This window comes from Camelus dromedarius, chromosome 34 (assembly GCF_036321535.1).
Source record: "Camelus dromedarius isolate mCamDro1 chromosome 34, mCamDro1.pat, whole genome shotgun sequence".
NCBI lineage: Eukaryota > Metazoa > Chordata > Mammalia > Artiodactyla > Camelidae > Camelus > Camelus dromedarius.
Window position 1 is genome coordinate 9,572,599 of NC_087469.1, and position 19,136 is coordinate 9,591,734.

The 19,136-nt window shown below is 51.8% G+C and overlaps 1 protein-coding gene across 4 annotated transcripts; it reads left to right on the plus strand.

Moving 5' to 3' along the window:
* Window positions 1-5,284: 5,284 nt before the first annotated feature.
* Window positions 5,285-18,036, plus strand: CXCR5 (C-X-C motif chemokine receptor 5). 4 transcript variants are annotated; one of them, XM_064482123.1, is made up of 4 exons: window positions 5,288-5,474; window positions 5,554-5,654; window positions 6,643-6,762; window positions 15,312-18,036. In XM_064482123.1, exons 3-4 carry the CDS (start codon window positions 6,706-6,708, stop codon window positions 16,377-16,379), a joined length of 1,125 nt encoding a protein of 374 aa, XP_064338193.1. In that variant the 5' UTR covers window positions 5,288-5,474; window positions 5,554-5,654; window positions 6,643-6,705; the 3' UTR covers window positions 16,380-18,036. The 4 variants fall into 4 exon arrangements, with proteins under 4 accessions (XP_064338196.1, XP_064338193.1, XP_010979665.2 ...); XM_010981363.3 differs by lacking the exon at window positions 5,554-5,654 and having other exon boundaries at window positions 5,289-5,474; XM_064482124.1 differs by lacking the exon at window positions 5,288-5,474 and having other exon boundaries at window positions 5,491-5,654.
* The last annotated feature ends 1,100 nt before the right edge of the window (window positions 18,037-19,136 follow it).

The window sequence follows — 19,136 nt, forward strand, 5'->3', positions numbered from 1 at the left end:
AAGATTGAGTTCACGTTATTATTCTCTTTCTGGGCACCCCGCTCATTTTCTTCACAGCACTTACCAATTTTTATGTTATCAGTATTACTAAGCAAATAGTTTATTTGTTTAATGCCTACCTCCTCTCCAGAGCGTAAGCTGTGATGGGGCAGGAGTCATGTTAGGGTTGTTTTTTATTATTTTCCCAGCACCTGGTTCAGTGCCTGGAATGTAATGGAAGTTAAAAGAACAAATTAACAAGTTGTTTTCACTAGAGATATCTACGAGGCTAGTCTGTCTTCTTCACTGCTGCACCCTGGCACATGGTAGGCAATTAATAAGTGGTTTTTGGAAGTTGATGTGAACAAACCTCCTTAAATTCTATCTTCATTGTGAAATTCTGTTGCTGAAGAATCTGCCGTGTTTCCTAGTTGCCCCATCTGTGATCCAAATGTCCAGACATGCTCTCTCTGCCTCTCAGCACCCTCCTTCCTGGCGTCTTGTCCTTCTCCCCCATCTTCCTCTGCTCCAGTTCAAACTGCCCACCATCCTCTCCCTAAGATATGCTTGTACCATCTGCAGACCTCTGCTGGGGCTCAGGCATTCCCTGTTCCCTTCCCTCGAAGTCCTGCCCAAACTCCCTTCCTTTCCAAGCCCATTTAAAAAGTGTGTGTGTGAGTGTGTGTGTGTGTGTGTGTGTGTGTGTGTGTGTGAGTGTGTGAGTGTGTGTGTGAGTGTGAGTGTGTGTGTTTAATAGCACTTTGTACCTATGGAGGATTTCTATTTGAAAAAAAGACTTTTACGTACATGATATTATTCAAGACAAACAGTAGCCCGAATGCAAATAGCAATGCAGGCACTTTACAAGATTAGGAAGCTAAGGCTCAGAGACGTTTTATTTGCAATTTATACACCCAGGGATTGGACTTATTTGTGGATTCGCGAAAGCAATTTGGTGGCGTGAGTTCCACTGAAGAAAAAAAGAAACAAAGAGAGAGACAGGGACAGAGACCCAGAGGGAGGGAGGGAGGAAGGAAGGAAGGGTGGAAAATACAAGTCCATCCCGCATTCTAAGAATAAGTAAAGACTAAGTATTATTTGGGAAAAGTGTATGTGTGTACATATGCCAACTAGGTTGTGATATAAGACATATCTCTTACCATGGGCCACAGTCAAAGTGACTAGGTTACTCCCATGGCGTGCTGAAGGTTAACCAGCAGAGCTTAAGCTCCACCAATTAGAGTAGAGGTCAAGATGGACAAGAGAAGGGCCAGAGATGGGGGCCAGCCGGATTCTGGGGAGGCATGATCTAAATTTCAGCACTGCAGCTTGGGCCCCAGGGAAGCCGGTGTTCTGGGGGAAACTAGATGTAGGGCCATGGTGCTATCAGCTGTTCTAGAGGCCTCAGCTATGACAATATTTGTGTGGAGAGGCTGGGAGCAGTGCTGCGGCAGATTGGGAACTCCAGCTTGAGACACTGGCTGTGTCAGGGCAAACCATCTCAGTGTACGCATCCTCTGTAGCCTGGAACAGTGGTTCTCAAAGTGGTTCTCAAAGTGTGGTTCCCAGGCCAGCAACATCAGTATCACCTGGTCACTTGTTAGGAGTGAAAATTCTCATGTCCCACCCCAGACCTCTGGAATCAGAAACTCTGAGGGAGGGCCCAGCGATCTTTTTAACAAGATCTCCAGGTGATTCTGAGCCATGACGTTTGAGAACCACTTTTCTAGGGACGCCTTCCCTGTTTGGCAGCTGTGTTTGGTATGTCTTGGAACATCTTGGCAGGTCTGATCTAAAAGCAGTCTTGTTGGAGTCCTACAGTACAGCACAGGGAACTACATTCAATACCTGGTAATAGCCAATAATGAAAAAGAATGTGAAAAGACACATATATGTATATATAAAACTGAATCACTACACTGTACACCAGAAATTAACACAACATTGTACACCAATTCTGCTTCAAAAAAAATAGTAAATAAAAGCAGCCTTGCTGGAAAACAGAAATGCTTGGACTCCAGGCCCTTAGATATAAAACCCTATTCCTTCCACAGTTTACATGGCATATTCGTGCACAGGCTCTTATGTGTGAAGGCACGCAAGGTGCATCCTTCTTACTCTGTGTGCCTTTCACACTGCTGACTCGGCCTGGGTTCATCAATACAGTACATCCATGTCTGTGGCTGTGAAAACGTTCTCAAGCCACCCTGTATGTGAGTGTACAGACTTGCATGCACATGTCTGTTCGGCCTTCTGTGCTGCACAAACTGCTCCCAGGGCAGAGCCTGAATTCCACCTCCCTGGGTCCTCCCGTCACACATCTGGCTGGGGCTCAGCTGGACTCAGGAACCTGACGCGAGCACCTGACTCACTTTCTAACCCTGGGCCACACAGTGCACGCCAAGGCCAAGGTTCCCAGACATGCTCATGGCTCCTATAACCTTGAGGCAACCTTGATGCACCTACCCAGCACCTGTGGCTCATTTCCTCCCGCAGGACTCCTACCTGTTACCTAATGAGAGAGGAGCTACGCGTGGGTGCTGGCTCCGTGCTGAGAACCTTTACCACCCCACTTCCTGTGTTGACTTGTGCTTTTGGGTCACTGGTGCCTGAGTGAACTGGTAACACTCACAACTACTTCCCACTACTGCCCGAAGCTCAGTTTCCACATGTGTGATAATGTGATAAAAATACCTAACACATAGACTGTTCAGAGGACGAAAGGAAGTAATGTGTGTAGAGTTTAGTACAGTTCGTGGCACGTGGTAAGTAGCTGAGAAACAGCCCCTATAGAGTTTAGGCAGAGTTTTCCCCTTTTGGTAGCCAGGTAAGTGCCTTTCCTTTGCAAAACTGAATCTCTGAGAGAAGGTTATGTTGGCTGGTGGAGAGACCTCGGGGTTTGGTGTCGATAGGCTGTCTTCAGACCCTGACTCTGCCTGTTTCTCCCCTGTAATCATGAGGGAGGAACTGAGCCTCTGTCTCCTCACCCAACCTCCAAATATGGCTGGGGTGATGCCAATACCTCCCACACAAGGTTTTTGAGCATTACATAGGATTAAATGTTAAATTAGGTATAAAGTTTAAGTAAAATGAAATGTAAATATTGTGCGGCTTTGTGGATTGGTAAATGCTGTACAAATGTTATTGTTAATCTCCTAGCCTACAGAGATACCCAGCACTTCCTCAGGCTGCCTCGCTAGCTGGGGACCTGTGCTCTGTTCTGAACAGTTGGGAAAGACCCAGAGAAGGAAGAGAAGAAGATCTCTGTCCAGGTCAGAGAGAGAGCCAGCATCCCTGGGTGGTGAAAGAAGAGGGGGAGAAACCCGAGCCCATTCCCTGCACCCCAAACACTCTGCAGAACAATTTGATTTTTCTGTAGAATGTAGGAAATAAACGCCAAGACATACGATTGTCTCTAGTAACTGAAATAAAGACAAACTTAATCCATGAACTGTGAAGCAAATTACTGGGAAAAAGCCACCTGAGCTGATACTAAGTGCATAGACACAAATCTACTCTCATTAGAACCACCAGTGGTCATTTTGATGAGAAATGCCTGGAAAACAATTCCACCTCAGGTAGGCTGCCCGACGGATTGGGATTGGGATCCCACATGGAAGAAATATAAACAAGTTGCAAGTTGAAATAAAATTTGGGCTTCCTTATCTGGAAGCGTCCCCCTCATCTGATTGTCACATGCAGGTGGAATCCCTGCCATGTCATCTTTACAGTCAAAGGGTCACAGGCTAGGCATCGCCCTCCCTATTCTGGGGTGCTAGTCAGTCTTTACGGATTTGAAGATCATAAGATCGTCTTTTCTACCAGAGGCAGTTATTCTCAACCCTCTAAGGTAACGTTAGAATTCATAGTCAGGGTGTATTTACCTATTTAGGGCAAACCCAGTTCACCATCAAAGGCAGTGGCTGGGACAAGTGGGCCCTGGAAATCTACAGTATGTCCCGGCATCTGGGGAGAAAGGAAGGGGCATCTGAATGGGGTGCAAGACGCACCAGGAAGTTAAGGGACTGGCAAGGAGCTCAGGGGACGGTCACAGGTTTCTCTTCTCCAAAGAACCCAGGTCAGCCACTGAGAAGCTAGCAGATGCTTCACTGCCCACAGCATCGCGGCTGCAGCCACAGCCACGGCCAGCTGCTGCTCCTGATGAGTATTCCTGAGCCTCCTCCCAAACCCCTCCTCTGGGCCTGCAATACATCAAGCTGAGCGAAGAACTGTGGGAAGAATAAGAGAGGGGAGCAATTCCTACCTTGTCCAGTGCACACTTCAACCTCTCCCTTCTTCCTCCTGCTGCACCCCCCAACATCATCTTCATCATCACTACCATAACCACACCCACCGCATCTTGAGTAATTCTTTCCACACATTTTTTCATGCAGTCCTCATCTGCTCCCACGCCCCCTACCTTGCACCCTCCCCTCCAAGCACATCAGATCTCTCTATCCAAAGCTTCAGTGTCCAGCTCATGTCCTTCTTCCACGAAGTCCTCCCTGACCTTTGAGAGTAGTGGGTCTCTAATGGCATGAATCAGTGTTCTGTTTTTGGCTTTGTTCTGTCAATATTTTCCATAAAACTTGGATAGACCCAAGGATAGCAGGCTTATCTCAGTTGGCATCGCATCAACAGAGGACTGAATCAGGATTTCAAAAGTTTCCCTTTATCGGCTGAGATGACAGACTAGAACCATCTAAATGGAATTTGTCAGGTATATTGTCAAGGGAAATGGGAGCCCACAGGAAAGACGAACTTAATTGCAGTTATATAAGTATGGAACCTTGAAAAAGAAGATTCTTACCTTCCTATATTTTACCTAGTTAGATTATATCTAGACTCTTAAGCAGAAATTACCCAGAGGTCAAAGAACATGTTGATTAAATTATCTTGCGTTAAACCGTGATCTCTTGAAAGGAACAAATTTCTCACCCTTGGTGATGTTTGACTAACACTGGGTGACCATCTGATGAGGATGTAGTGACAGAAATCTTGCATTTGCTGGGGATGGGAGAGGGGAAATGAGGATGAACTGGTTTATCTTCCAGATTCCCTTCCAATTCCTACATGATTCTATGTAGCATATTCCTTCCTGATCAGTGTCCCTAGAGTAGCAAAAGCTAAGTGGAATATATCAACGGCCTGGAGGGGCGGGGATGTTGGGGTGGGTGGGGCTGGAAGAATGGGGAGTACACAGCAAGCTTGGGACACAGGAAACACTGGGGCAGCTTCCTCTTGAAGGTTTCAGGACCGGAAGTGCAGGAGAGGAACTGTGACCCTCTGTCCTGGAATGCTTCCTCCTTGAAAGCTGTTGCTAAAGTCAGTGAATGAAGACAGGAGAGAAAGACCTCAACAGTAAAAACAGAGGCTGAAAACTCCTTAAGCTGTTGAAACCCAAGGAAGATGCATCTTCGCAGGGATGAAGCGGAAGATGAATATGGAGGAAAAGGCGAAGGAGGGCACTAGAAAGGGTAGAATCCCATTGAATGGTAATTTGGCTGGAAGGGGAGGATGAGGTGGGGCAAGGAAACAGCATGTCGTCATGTGTGAGTGCCTCTGTGTGTGCAGGCACTGGTTTTGTATCGTTGTGGACTCCTCCTGGATGAAAAAACAGAAAGTTGAGACTTGGAGGGGAAGTTGATCGAATTCTGCAAAGGAGCTTCTTAAAGGTAGGAGTCCACAGACAGGGCAGAGTTGAAGGAAAGGAAAGGGGTTCCATGAGCCTGTAGGAGTGGCAGCCTGTCACAGTAGAGAAAATGCTAAATATGGAGACAGGAAACCTGGGTTCAAGTCCCAGCTCTGCCACTGGTTAGCTATGTGTCCTGAGGACTACTCTCCCTCTCTTAGCCTCGGGGTCCTCCCCTGTAAAAGTCTACTCCAGCTGGGGAGTCTATGACATTAATGACTTACATGCCAACCAAGTTCATTTATAGCTAGAACATCATTATTTTTGATTCAGAAAATGACTCTTCTGTGACTGCTTATGTTTCGGGGCGGGGTGATTTGGGTAATTTCATTCTTGTCTTCCAGTAATGTTTTAGTGTTGTTCCCTTTGAAAATTTCTAACCTATCTCTTCTGAACTTGAGCTGGAAAGGGAAGGGGTTTTGCCCCTGCCTTTTGCCTGGGCAAAAGGATGGTGGTGAGTAGGGTGTCCGAGTCTGCCTGGGACTGAGGGGTTTCCCAGGACCAGGGGCTTTCAGTTCTGGTCACGCTGGGTGCTGGGTTGTCCTAGAGGCAAGAAAGATGAAGCCTTGGAATCAGCTTGGAGGAGAGGGCCTGGAAGAGCTAGCCTCCTGTTCCTTTTCAACATGGAGTTTCCGTCAAAGCCCCCCGACTGGTGTGGTGGTTTTCATTACAAGGTACTTGGGAGGCTGGCAGAGATAAAGCAGGGAGAAGAGAGGGGCAGCCTTCATACCAGTCACAAGCCCCAACTGAGACACCTATTGCCAGGAAAGAAGCTGAAATGCTTGACTAGCACTGATGCTACGGGGATTTTCCCTTTTTCTTCAAAAAAAAAAAAAAAACAGAAAAGACCCAGTGGAAAAAAAAAAAAAAATGATGAGTTGTGAGACGGCCCCGGGTCCTACACAGCCCCAGAAGACAGCGCGCAGTTCATTTGTTTAAATTTGCAGCTGACAGCTGCCACCTCTCTATAGGCATCAGGCGGAGAAGTGCGCAGTATCAGACAGTGGCCAGTCTGGTGACATACGGCTATTACCATGAACTACCCCCTAACCCTGGACATGGACCTCATGAACTACAACCTGGAGGACCTGGTGAGTGGGGGACAGATGCTTATGGTCGCCCAGGATTCTAAGTATCCTGTGCCCAGAGCCCCAGGAAAACGGGATAGCCATAGAGTCCCCTCCCACTCTGGATGGGCAGACTCTAGGACAGGCTCATTGGTGCCTGCCTTTTAAGGCTTTATTTCTCATTCCTTGGGGGAAGCAGATAAGGAGAGCTGTTGCCTTAAATAGACATCCTTTAGAAGGGATTGGAAGTATGGGTTCAGCTCGTGCAACCTGACCCACTCTGGGACCTAGGACAAGTCACTTGGTCTCTCCATTCTTCAACAGGGGATCCTCTCCTTGTCTTTCGGGGCTGGAATAAGGGGTAATCGGGAAAGTACTTTGGAGGTTTTCTTAATGTCAGGAGGCTGGCATTATTAGTTGACCAATCAAATTATATTTATTCATGTCTTGCTCTGTGATTATTTCATTGAGGTATGACATTCTGTATTAGATAGAGAAGTTGAGAACCTGGTATTGGTCCCTCAAATAGCTTACAGTCTAGCCAAGAAGAAAGAAATTACTCACCAGAAGCTCTTAGACGATGCTTATGTGCTAAAGCGAGGAAGCGTGAGACCAGGTGGTCAGCAGAGGAGGGGACCCCCGTGGGCTGGAGTCAGCGGACACCAAGCTAGTGTCAAGTTGGTGGAAGAACTGCGTGTTAATCCTAGAAATGTCTTAGAGCATGTTGTGGCCTCCCTCAGAGGACTGGACTCTCTAGAGATAAGTATTCTTGGATGGGCTAAGAAAATGGTCCCCAGCATCATTCTCTACCACCCACCAGCAACTTTCCCATGAAGCAGAGTGGTCCAGTTGGCTTGGCTGTCACTGGGCCCCCGAAAGATGTATGTAGGGGGCAACTCAACCAGAGACTCCAGTGTATGTGGGCAGCAGAGGACTGCTTGTAAGGATTTTTGGAAACTTCTTTGTGGTTTTTTTCTCCTTTTCCCCCATTAGCCAAGGGCACCTCTAGGGAGAAAACTCTCTGAGCTGCATTCTGGACTGGATAATGAAGGATCCAACCCCTTTTTCCCATACCAGCCAGCTCTTCTGATTCTAAACTCACTCTGAGATGGTCTCTGACTCCCTCTAACTCCCTTGGCTGGAGTCTATACTGTAATTCCATCAACTGCATTCCCAGACTTGCTTGGAAAAGCCTGCCTCTCACTTGCCCAGATCCCAAGACTTGGAAGTACAAGTAGAACGAGGGGAGGTGTGGGGGAAGGGCTAACTGCCCAGAGTCTGACCTTTCAGATCCAATCCCCAAATAAAAGCAGAGCCAGAACCATCAGGCTAATCAGAACTGCTACTTAGTTTTACGGGTCCCAATGCAAAATGAAAACGCAAGGTTCCTATTAAGAATTTCAAGAGAGCCACAGCAGAAGGCTAAACTGAGCCCAGAGTTCTTCTACACACAGGGCCCTGCGTGACTGTACGGGCCGCACGCCCCTAAAGCTGGCCCTGAGTGCCATCAGACTAAAACCCCACTGCCCTGACAAGCCAATGTGCTCTCCCCCTGGCCCCAGTCTGGGCCCCTGGCCTCGCCTGATTAGGTTACTGGGTATCTTCCTCCGCCCGTGGCTTCAAGCTGACCACGAGCCCTGACCCAGTTGGATATCACAATAACCAACTCAAGACCTGGCCGGTTCTGGCTTCTGAGAAACCTGAAGAGTTCCCCTAACTGCACGCCTCACTCCACTGCGTGACCTACTAGAGACAGGTGGTGGCGGGGGCAGGGGGACAGTGGGGCATGTCCTATATACCAAAGAAAACCTGCCGCCCAGGGAGAGAGACCTGGTGACTCACTTCATCTCACACCTCAAATGAGTGGTCTTGGGCCAGGTATCCCAGCGTGCCTGAATCCCCTTACCCAGGTCTGGCCTGGAGCGAGGAGTCCTAGGACCATCTTCCTCTTCCTCAACCAGCTCCCAGTGCCTCATCTCGCCTTCGACCTGAGCTTTCTCTCTCCAGGGCTGTTGTCACCTCAGACGTGTAGACCCTCTCCCTCCACCCCCACACACTCCCAGGAGGACCTTGAGCAGTTGTGACAGTTCCCCCCAGCAGTGTCTCACAGCACAGGGGCCCTGGGATGGCAGGGCAGCAGAAGAGTCTTGTATGTGGTAGCTTCTCAGTAAGTATGTACGGATTTGTGCTGCTCTGCTGAGAGTCTTAACTCATCATTTCTCTCTGGAATTAGTCTCACTTCTGTTCTATTTACTTCGTATTCCCCTCCGTCTCCTTGTGCAAACCAAGGGTCAGTTCACTTTCCTAAAAAACTGGGTTCTAGCCCCAGTGTTGGCTGGAGAATTAGGGGTTCTTGACCATAAGCCAAGCACTGGGCATCCTGACTCCCCTTCCTCCTCTTGAATCCTAAGAGCAACCCAAGCTATCTAAAATGTCCATTCTCTTGAGATGGGATTCCCATTAAAGGAGGATCCAAACAGAAAAAAGTCTAGACAGCTATGTCCCCAAAACAAGAAGCCAGGTCCCTGGGGTGGGCATGCCAGGGACTCATCCTGCTAGGCAGTTCTAAGCAGACCTGGAACAGCCTCTGTCCATAGGAACCTTGATCTGAAAGCATGGACCTCCTCTCAACAGAACGAGGGGAAGGTCATAACCTACACCTCCAGCCCCACCCTGCACCCTAGCCAGGAGGGACACTACTACAGAGCCGGGTGAAGCTGGTTCAGCCCCAGGGCCTAGATTCCCCTGACCCCTCCCCAGGGATGACCCCCACAAACTATGACCTCAGTATGATCAGAGCACCATGGGCGGCAAAGGCCATTCACATGCACTGTCCCATCTCATCAAGGAGGTGTCAGAAAGAGGAACCAAAACCAGCTCAGGCTGCTTCTGGGGTTTACCTTGGGGGAGGGCAGGATCACCCCCTCCTAAACCAGTCAAAATTCCCAGAGGGACTGAGAGTGATTCAAAGGGTCAGAGATGAGGGAGAGACCCAGGGCCAGCCTGGGGAGGGGTCGGTGTTGGGGAAAATCTGGGCTCAGGCACAAAGTCCACAGTCTCCATCAGGAATTCCTGCCTTCAGTGAGGACACAGACTGTAGCTGAGCACCCTTCTGGCAGAATGGTAGAAATATTGGCCGTGGCTTTGGCACTGAGGATCAGGACACAAGAATGAGTATTCTTTCAGGAATGATGGGACAAAATATTTCAAATCAGTACTGACACAGGAGATGGTTTCAAGAGGTGGCATTCTACCTGTCCCTAGGACTGTGTGGCTCTGTGTCCAAAGTGAAACTGATTTGGGGTGCTAAGGGGGTGCCTAAGGGCTCAGTGGAGAGGTAGGTGTGGTTTAACATCTCCCTGCCTCCCAGAACCACATGCAGGGTAGTACCACGTTCCTAATGGCCAAAACAGAGATGGACGAGGAGCCTGGTGAGCTTGCTGCTGAAGGGTAGGGGCAGGGAAAAGCAAGGGGTTGGGGGGATGTGATAAATGGCAAACCAGAGTCTCAGACAGTCTTCAGGGAGTGCAGGCCCTTTAAAGGAAGAATGAAGTAAGGGATACAGACCTCCGCCCTGGCTCCACAGCCCAGTCTCCTTCCTCCAGAGCCCCTCACCCCTTAAGCCACTGAAAGCTGGAGTGAGAGACATCCTGGCTGGCCCCACTCACAGCTCCTGACTCCCGGTTGGGAATAGCCAGACAGGGACATAAAAGGAGATGGAGCCTGTGTGGGTGCCCTATCGCCAGAGTGATGACCTGCACTTGTGTGGAGACGCCTCCTGCAGCCAGCATGACTCAGACCCCTGGATCCCTGGGGTTTGGCCTGGATGAGCCAAGCCCTCAGCAGCCCTGCCCCCTTCCTGGGGGCTGAGAAGCAAGGTCATGCAGGGGCATTCACTGGCAGCGGGACAGACAGGATGGAGAAGCTAAAGGCTCCCATCCAGGTGCTGAGCTAGGTGAAGGTGATGCTAAGAACCAGCTCAGCACAGGGCAGGGCAGCCAAAGGGTCGGAGCATCTGGGAGCTGTGAGCAAGGGGCATCTGAGGGCAGGGCCCAGCCTCCTTGCCAGGGAAGGAATCCCTTCCCACACACTAGGCCTCAAACATTCCTCTTCCTCCCAAGGGCCCCAGCTTGTTGTCAGACAGTTCTGCCTGTTAGAAGTTGTCCTTTGACTGAAACACCCTCGATCCCATCTCTGCCCATTCCCCCTGGTCTGCCCTCCAGGAACCTCACACAATAAGCCCATCCTGCCTTCTTGCTGTGGGGCCTCTTTCCAGTCCTTGAAGAAGTCAGCTTTCCCGGCCTCAAGCCTCCTCTTCCCTGAAAACTTCCTCCCAGAGTGGGGATTTCCAGACCCCTCAGCATCTGGTCACCCTTGTCCAGACCAAACAAACCAGGTTGGTGCCAGCCGCCCACCTACAGGTTTCTATTCACCTAGATAAGGTAACAGAGCCCGCCTGGCAGCCACGTCACCCTGTTGACTCATCTGAATCTTGCAGTCAACAAACTCTCAGGTCTTTTTCTCACAAACTGTTAAGTCAGGTCTTCTCCAACTTGTACCCGCACAGTTGAAGTTTTAAACCCGAGTCTAGGTCTTGACATTCTTCTTTACCAATTCCAGCTGGTCAGTTTAGGACTGTAGTTCCAGGTCGTGGAGAACTGTGCCTTGTCTGAAAGTGTCCCCCAGCTGTGGCGTCCAAGACAGGGCTGAGAGGGTGGATGAGGAGAGGCTCCAGGACAGACCCCCTGAGGAGGGTCTTAGACACGCCCTGCCCGACCTGCTGACCCACATTCCCAGCCAGCAAACGTTTGCTGAGCTTCAGGCTGGCCGGTGCAGGGCAGTGAGGCAGCCTCATTATTTGGAGAAGTCAGATGAGGCTTGGAGATCTTCATTATCCAGGGAGGGAGGGGCCTGGGTCCCACAGAGGCTCCTGAGGAAGGAAAGAAGGGAGGGGTAGAGGGGGGAAGGGAGAGCAATGTTTGTAATCCCAAGTACTTTGGTCTCTTCCCCCTTGCCCCCTTCTCCTGGCGCCTCAATACCAGGACACAGAATGTTCCAGCCCCTACTCCTACCCTCTCCCCAGGTCTCACAGCAATTTTCTGCCTAGATTCTTGGCTCTGTGCTCAGCTTCAACCCAGTCTTTGTGGTTCCTTGCCTTATTTGTGGCTCGGGTCCCTGGCCTCTGTGTAGGCTGTGGTCCACTGGGCACCCATCTGAGCCGATGCTGTCATGGCCCCGCCTGGCACGTGTCTAAGTCTATACAGGGTGCCTGCTGCTGTCAGAGTGTGTGTGTGCCTGAGGGCCATGAGTTCCTGCAGCTTCTTGAGTCAAAGAATGAGTGAGCGCTCAGCCAGATCACCCACAGTGTGCTCCCTCGGGGTGTGAGTCTTGGAGGGCCCCCTTGTATGCCCCGCCCCCTACGGCATTCAGGAGTCTGGATTCCTAACTTCTCACCAGGCCAGAGTTGACCTTGCATGATTACCTCTCTCCATGATTTGGGGAAGGGTAGGGGTGCCGGATCCTCTGGGTGTGGGAAGTGGCTTTAACACGTGCCACTCCCGAGCCCCCAAAATGTCTGTTTGACACCTTCTGCCGAAAGGTACCGCCATCTCTCAGCACCCTTCAAACCAGCTTCCTCCCATCTTCTTCTCTCTGCCTGAGCACTCTGCCAAACAAATACCTCTTGGCAAGAAGGAAGAGACAGTCCCCTACTCCCAGCCCTCCTCTAAACCCGGGTTCTCAGGAGATGGGTCTAGGGACGCGTCTCTCTGCGTTGACTTTAAATGAGCAACAAATCAATCAACCTGGATGCCTTCAAGGGTAGGACCTGAGTGGGTGTCATAAATGGCCTCTGGGCCCAGACAGGCTGACTGCACCTAAGCCCTCCATTGGGCAGAGGGACAGCCAGGCTCCCACCACGTGGCAGGTGGAGTCCAGCCCCACAGACCGTGCCAAACTGCATCTCTTCTCTTTCTGTCTGAATCCCTTTGCTCTGCATGAAGACAGCTCATCTCACTGCTCCTCCCCTAACTTCTGCTGAATTCCTGGATAAGTCAAATGGTTGTATTCAGTGATGATATTGGAAATAGCTCCCAATATGGATAGAGAACCCATGATAAGCTCCAGGCTGTCGAGAGCACTGGGAGGAGGCAGGAACTGAAGAAGATTACGGGGTGTGAGTCTCTGCTGAGGCACAGGGAGGAACTAGCCTGAAGTCCCAGAATCCGAGGGCCTTCTCTGGGAAACTGCTCTCCGATCAGTTCAGCGCACATCTGCTGCGTGTATGTCCAGCGTGTGTAAAACACATGGCCTTGTGAGGGGGACACAGAGGTCTGCCTCCAGGAGTTCACCATCTAGTGAGGTAATGGACCTCCCAACCCTGGTGCTGTAATAAAGGCACTCGTGACGAAAGAAGAGAGAACGTAATTCCAAGTGGAAGAGCTCGGAAGGACGTAGGAAGCTGGGATTGAGTGGCACCCTGAAGGAAGTGTAGCAACAGTCCAACTTGGGAAGAAAGGACCGACCACTCAGTGAAAGGAAGAGTTTTGGAGACAGGACTGTGTTGGGGTGATGGGGGCAGGTGGCCAGTAGAATGATGAACTTGAAGGATAGGGTAAGGGGATAAAGTAGAAAACAAGGTTTGAAAGGTCAAGAGGAATATACATTTTGCAGAAATTTAAACTCCCCTATGAGGGGGATTTAAATCTCCTCCTGCAAGCCCACGATTTTCAAGTGAAAATAGAAAAATTTTCTTAAACAAAAGCTTACATGTGAAACACCACATAAGACAAGAGTGTCTGGTTTAAAGGCAAGGAGGGAAGACTGGAGACTCCCTCCTCACCTGCCGCCTAAGGCCCTGTAAAACCTGCAAAGAAGGTCCACGGACTCATGCTGTATGGGAGGCCCCACAATTAGTTCTGAAATTTAACAATGTAAGGTAAACATCTTTCCCTAAGAAAACATGCCAATAAACCTTTTTACTTTTTGAAAGCTGCATTATATTCTATTGCGTGAATGCAGAGGTTGGCATACTCCAACCTTCTACTGATGAACTTGATCACAAACATGACTTTTTCTTATAATAGTCTTTGCTGCTAAACATGAAATTGCGGGGGGAAAGGTAACGGGGAGCCAGTAAAAGACTTTAAGCAGGACACTGATGTGATAGGATTCATGGGTTGGAAGACTCATCCTGTCCTCTGTGTAGAAGATGGACAAGAGTGGAGGTGGTGGGAAGGTGACCAGAGGAGAAACAGTAGTCCTGAGCGTTAGGGTGAAGAAGGACTGGGGCTACGGCAGAGAGATGCTGGGATGGGGTGAGCCTACAGCTCTTCACTGAGGCCCCTGCTGGTGTGGGACCCTCCCTCTCCAGGAAGGAGGGCAGTGTGAGACCACCCACAGCCTGGGTGCTGAGTACCCTCTCCCATCCTCTCTCTCTCCCTGGGGCTCATTGCTTGTAGAAGTTTGAACCCACCTAAATTGGTCACAGTGGGTTTTGAAATGCTGTGGAGAGGGGTCTGGTTAGAGGAGGGGTGGGAAGAACAGTGCTGGGAACTGAGGAGAAGCAGGTGCAGGCGGACAGCTGTGAGTGAAAGGTATGAAAACAGGCACCATGTCTTCCTTTGCGGTTAGCTGGGTAAACAACCTGAGTGCCGGGGGGAGGGGAGGGCAGCAGGAGGAGGCCTGGGAGGAGTGACTTCCGGAGACAGACTGGGCACATCCCCTTCACTTGGACCCCCCCACCCTGCCTGGTATCCCCGAGCCTCCCTCACTTCCTTCTGTCTCTCGGCTCTGCCTCTGGGCTTTTTGCTTCTGAAGCCTGCCTTGTCTGCAGAGAAGGGAGCAGAGTAAGGAGTTTGCTGGCGATGGGGAGTAGGAGGGAGGGAAACCCAAGCGATGCTGCGTAGTGGTGGACCCCTTGGCTGTGAAGTTACAGCAGCGTGGGTTCGAGCAGACCTGATCTTTAGCAAGACACATTGGTAAAACAGGGATATTACATACCTTGAGCTTGTTGCGCAGATTAAACAAAACAGGAGGCTGTTACTATAATTTCAGTTATAATGAAGTCAGGAATGGGGGACAGATCAGGAGGAAGCCAGCAGGCTATATCAGCAGCCCCGCTTCCACAGGAGGTTTCAGTGCCCTCCGTTCTGTTCCGAATTGGAACAGACAGCGCCTTGTCCCAACCAAATCCATTCCCAAAACTGAAGTCCTGATGCCAGCCCCCAAGCCTGCAGCTTTCCATACCTGAGGACACATAAATGCAAAATAACTTACAGGTGCCCAGCCCTTCAGAGTTTACAAAGCACGTCCACACCAAATATCCCCCTTCATCTCTTTCTCTGTCCTGTGAGGGAGCAGTTACTTGGACAGACAAAAACAAGTTGGAAAAGGTGAAGTGATTGGTTCAAAGAACATAAAGGGAAACTGGGATTTGGTCATTGGGCATACTGGGGAGTGCAGGGACAAAAGCTGGGTGGGGTGAGGATAAATCTACAAGGGAGTCAGGGTCCTTCTCTGAGAGGAAAGATGGGTTCTCAGTTCCCCCTACTCTTGTCTCCTCGCCCTTGCAGTACAAGGAACTGGGCAACTACAATGACAGTACGGAGACCCCCGTAGTGGAAAACCACCTCTGCTCCACAGTCGAGGGGCCCCTCCTGACCTCCTTCAAGGCTGTGTTCATGCCCGTGGCCTACGGCCTCATCTTCCTCCTGGGAATGATGGGCAACATCCTGGTGCTGGTGATCCTGGAGCGGCATCGGCAAACGCGCAGCTCCACCGAGACCTTCCTGTTCCACTTGGCGGTGGCTGACCTCCTGCTGGTCTTCATCCTGCCCTTCGCTGTGGCCGAGGGCTCCGTGGGCTGGGTCCTGGGCACCTTCCTCTGCAAAACCGTGATCTCTCTGCACAAGGTCAACTTCTACTGCAGCAGCCTGCTCCTGGCCTGCATCGCTGTGGACCGCTACTTGGCCATCGTCCACGCCGTCCACGCCTACCGCCACCGCCGCCTGCTCTCCATCCATATAACCTGTGCGACCATCTGGCTGGCGGGCTTGTTCTTCGCCTTGCCAGAGATCCTCTTCGCCAAGGTCAGTCAGCCCCACCACAATGACTCTCTGCCACGCTGCACCTTCTCCCAGGAGAACCAAGCCGAAACCAATGCCTGGTTCACCTCCCGCTTTCTCTACCATGTTGGAGGATTCCTGCTGCCTATGCTGGTGATGGGCTGGTGTTACATAGGGGTGGTGCACAGGCTGTGCCAGGCCCAGCGGCGCCCTCAGCGGCAGAAGGCGGTCAGGGTGGCCATCCTGGTGACAAGTGTCTTCTTCCTCTGCTGGTCACCCTATCATGTTGTCATCTTCCTGGACACCCTGGCAAGACTGAAGGCTGTGGGCAATAGCTGTGAGCTGAACGGCTATCTCTCCGTGGCCATCACTGTGAGTGAGTTCCTGGGCCTGGCCCACTGCTGCCTCAATCCCATGCTCTACACTTTTGCGGGCGTGAAGTTCCGCAGTGACCTATCACGGCTTCTGACCAAGCTGGGCTGTACCGGCCCTGCCTCCCTTTGCCAATTCTTCCCAAGTTGGCGCAAGAGCAGTCTCTCGGAGTCAGAGAACGCCACCTCCCTCACCACCTTCTAGGTCCCAGCCCCACTGTGTTTCTGCTTTCCTTGGGGCAGGCAGTGATGCTGGAATGCCTTCCAACAGGAGCTGGGATCCTAACAGTTGACCTTGGCCAGTGTCCTTGTATGAGCAGCTGGAGGAGCCAACCCCTCTTTCCAGGACATCCTTGCCAGCTCTTCTCCCAGCCCCGTGCCTAGGATGGGGTCCAGGGAGGGGAAAGCAGCCCAAAGGCAAAGCAAAGGCTACCTGTGCCCGGCTGCATCGGGGCTGAGAGGACCACACTCGCCTTCTCGCATCCTAACCAGCCAAAGATCAAGAAACAACTTTTACTTCTGCCCCTCCCCTTAGGGAAAGTCAACCTCTCCCAGAACATACTCCATCATCTTATGGGCCACTGACCTCCACATCCACCCACCTCTCCTGCTAAAAGGAGCTAGAAGCTGAGCACCAGGGATGGATGGAGGTTAAGGCTGAGGAAAGGCCATCTGGCAACAGAGTGTGGCCTTAAAGTGTCCCGGTGCCTAACAAGCACAGACATTCTGCCAGGCCACCAGCCCAGAGGCATGTTGACCAAGCAGGAAGCTCAGACTGTCCCAGCCCGGGTAGCTGCCCTGGGCTCTGACCAGAATGGCGCTGGGCCAGCCCCATGTCACTGGGCCCTGGGAGGTCTGCAGACTGAAGGCAGACTCCAGGCACCCTCAGAGACCACCCAGTGTCCTAGGGAAGAACTAAGGCCAGCAGAGAGGAGCCCGACCAAGGAAAAAAGAGATTCTCCTTTCCCAGCTCCAAGGAGGAACAAGTATAAACCAAAGCCAGCTGTCTTCCCTGCCCAGGGAGGAGAGCCCCCAGCGTGGGCCTGAGGCGGCAGGGTCTGAGGCCCTGTGGGTCCGGGCACTGATAGGGAAGGAGGCAGACTCATTTCTCCCTGCCCCTCTCCCCCACAAACTACACAGCCAGGGGAACAGAGAGGATCCGACCACAGCAGAGGGCGCCAAGAGTCAGAGAAGAGGTGGGGACCTCCTGAGGAGAGAGACAGACTAAAGAGGCCTCTGGGGGTCATGTCATTCAGCTCCCACCCGCAGGCCAGGCCATCCCACTGAGCCTCAGCACGCACCACGCGGCATCCCCTTGGCCTAGGTAGTGTGACAGGCACGCCTGGGCAGGGAAGTCCCCAGGCTCCAGGAAGCTGAGAGGGTACTACTCTGATGAAACCAGAGGAAGCGGCTCCTCGCCTGCCTGCCCCTGCCCCCTGCCTGGGGAGGGCTCTCCCTCCCTCCTCCCCAGCCTCTGGTCTGACCAGGGTGGGGACATCAGCGACCCCTGCACTTGCTGAGGGCACACATCAGCCACCCAATCCCACTCAAACCAGTCAGCCAAACCAGTCTCCCTAGGAGGCCCCCCAGGAGAGATCAGAGCTATGACCCAGGGGTCTGTGTCTTCACCATGGAACACTGGGGAGGCCCTGGGGCCCCCTTTTCCTCCCAGCATCTAGTAGTAAGCTGGGCAGTGGAGGCACCAGACATGGAAGCAAGAAAGCAAGAAGCCGGATTTTTAATTTTCTCTTTTTAATAAAAAGGCACCTATAAAACAGGTCAATACAGTACAGGCAGCACAGAGACCCCCGGAACAAGCCTAAAAATTGTTTCAAAATAAAAACCAAGATGTCGTCTTCACATATTGTATTTATATATTTATATTTATATATATATATTTATATAATGGTACAAAATGGCTGGGGGTGTGGCCATGGATGGAGGGAAGTAGGCTGGCCTGTGGAGTTCACCTTGGAAAGCTAGTCTGGTGGCAGAGGTGGAGGGAGAGGAGAAGGGGGAGGGCACTGGGCCCTTTTCGTACTGACCCCTTTCTCCTCTGGGCAGGAAACATTGAGAGTCAGTTGGAGAGTCTTGGGTCAGGGACGGGGGGCTCATGGGCACAGGGCCCAGGTTGAGACAGGGCAGAAAAGTGTCTGGCGGGAGGGATGGAGGGCAGGTGGCCCCCGAACCCGGAGGCCCAGGCCCTGGCCCCTGGGAAGGACTGGGGGAGGCAGGAGCCCACAGCCAGCCCCGGAGGAAGCGCTTGACCTACTGACAGTGGACCGAGGGCAGCACCAGACTGGGAGAAGTGGGGACAAATTCCCTTTGTATCACAGCTGCCAATGGGAGACCAGGCCCTCAGATCAGGAAGGCTGGGGACGGGGCCACGGCAGAAGACACCTTGTCTAGAAATGGCCCTTGGCCCTGGAGGCAGGGTACGAAAGGCCTCAGCCAGGGAGCTGCCCTGCCACCTCACAAGGCAGAAAGGAAGTGAGAAAAGGAGAAGTGTTTTACTCCTGGGGCCAAGAGGGCAAAACACCCAATCATGTATGGCTTCAGCTCTGACCAGAGGCGGGTGGGGAGCTCTTATGGGAAAGAGCCGGGGGCCGAGGGGAAGGCAGTGGCTGCGCCTGGGTGGGCACAGAGCCCTAGGCAGAGGGACCTTGCCAGTGATTGGGCAGGCAGAGAAGTGGATGCTCCCTGCTCCGCGTCCAATACTTTCTCTTTTCCATCCTCAGTGGGTGGAGGCTGGAGGGAGACAGACTGACTTGGCCAAACCCTTTTCCTCCTCCTTTGGTGATAAGTCAGTGGCAGCCTCTGGAAGAGTCAGGGCCCTGGGGGCTACCAGGCCCAGGGCCACTGCAGCAGGCACAGGACCAACCTGGCCCCCGTGGCCCTCCTCCATGGCTCCACACAAGGGGGCCACAGAGCCTCCGCCTCTTCCTCCTTTCCTTCATCCCAG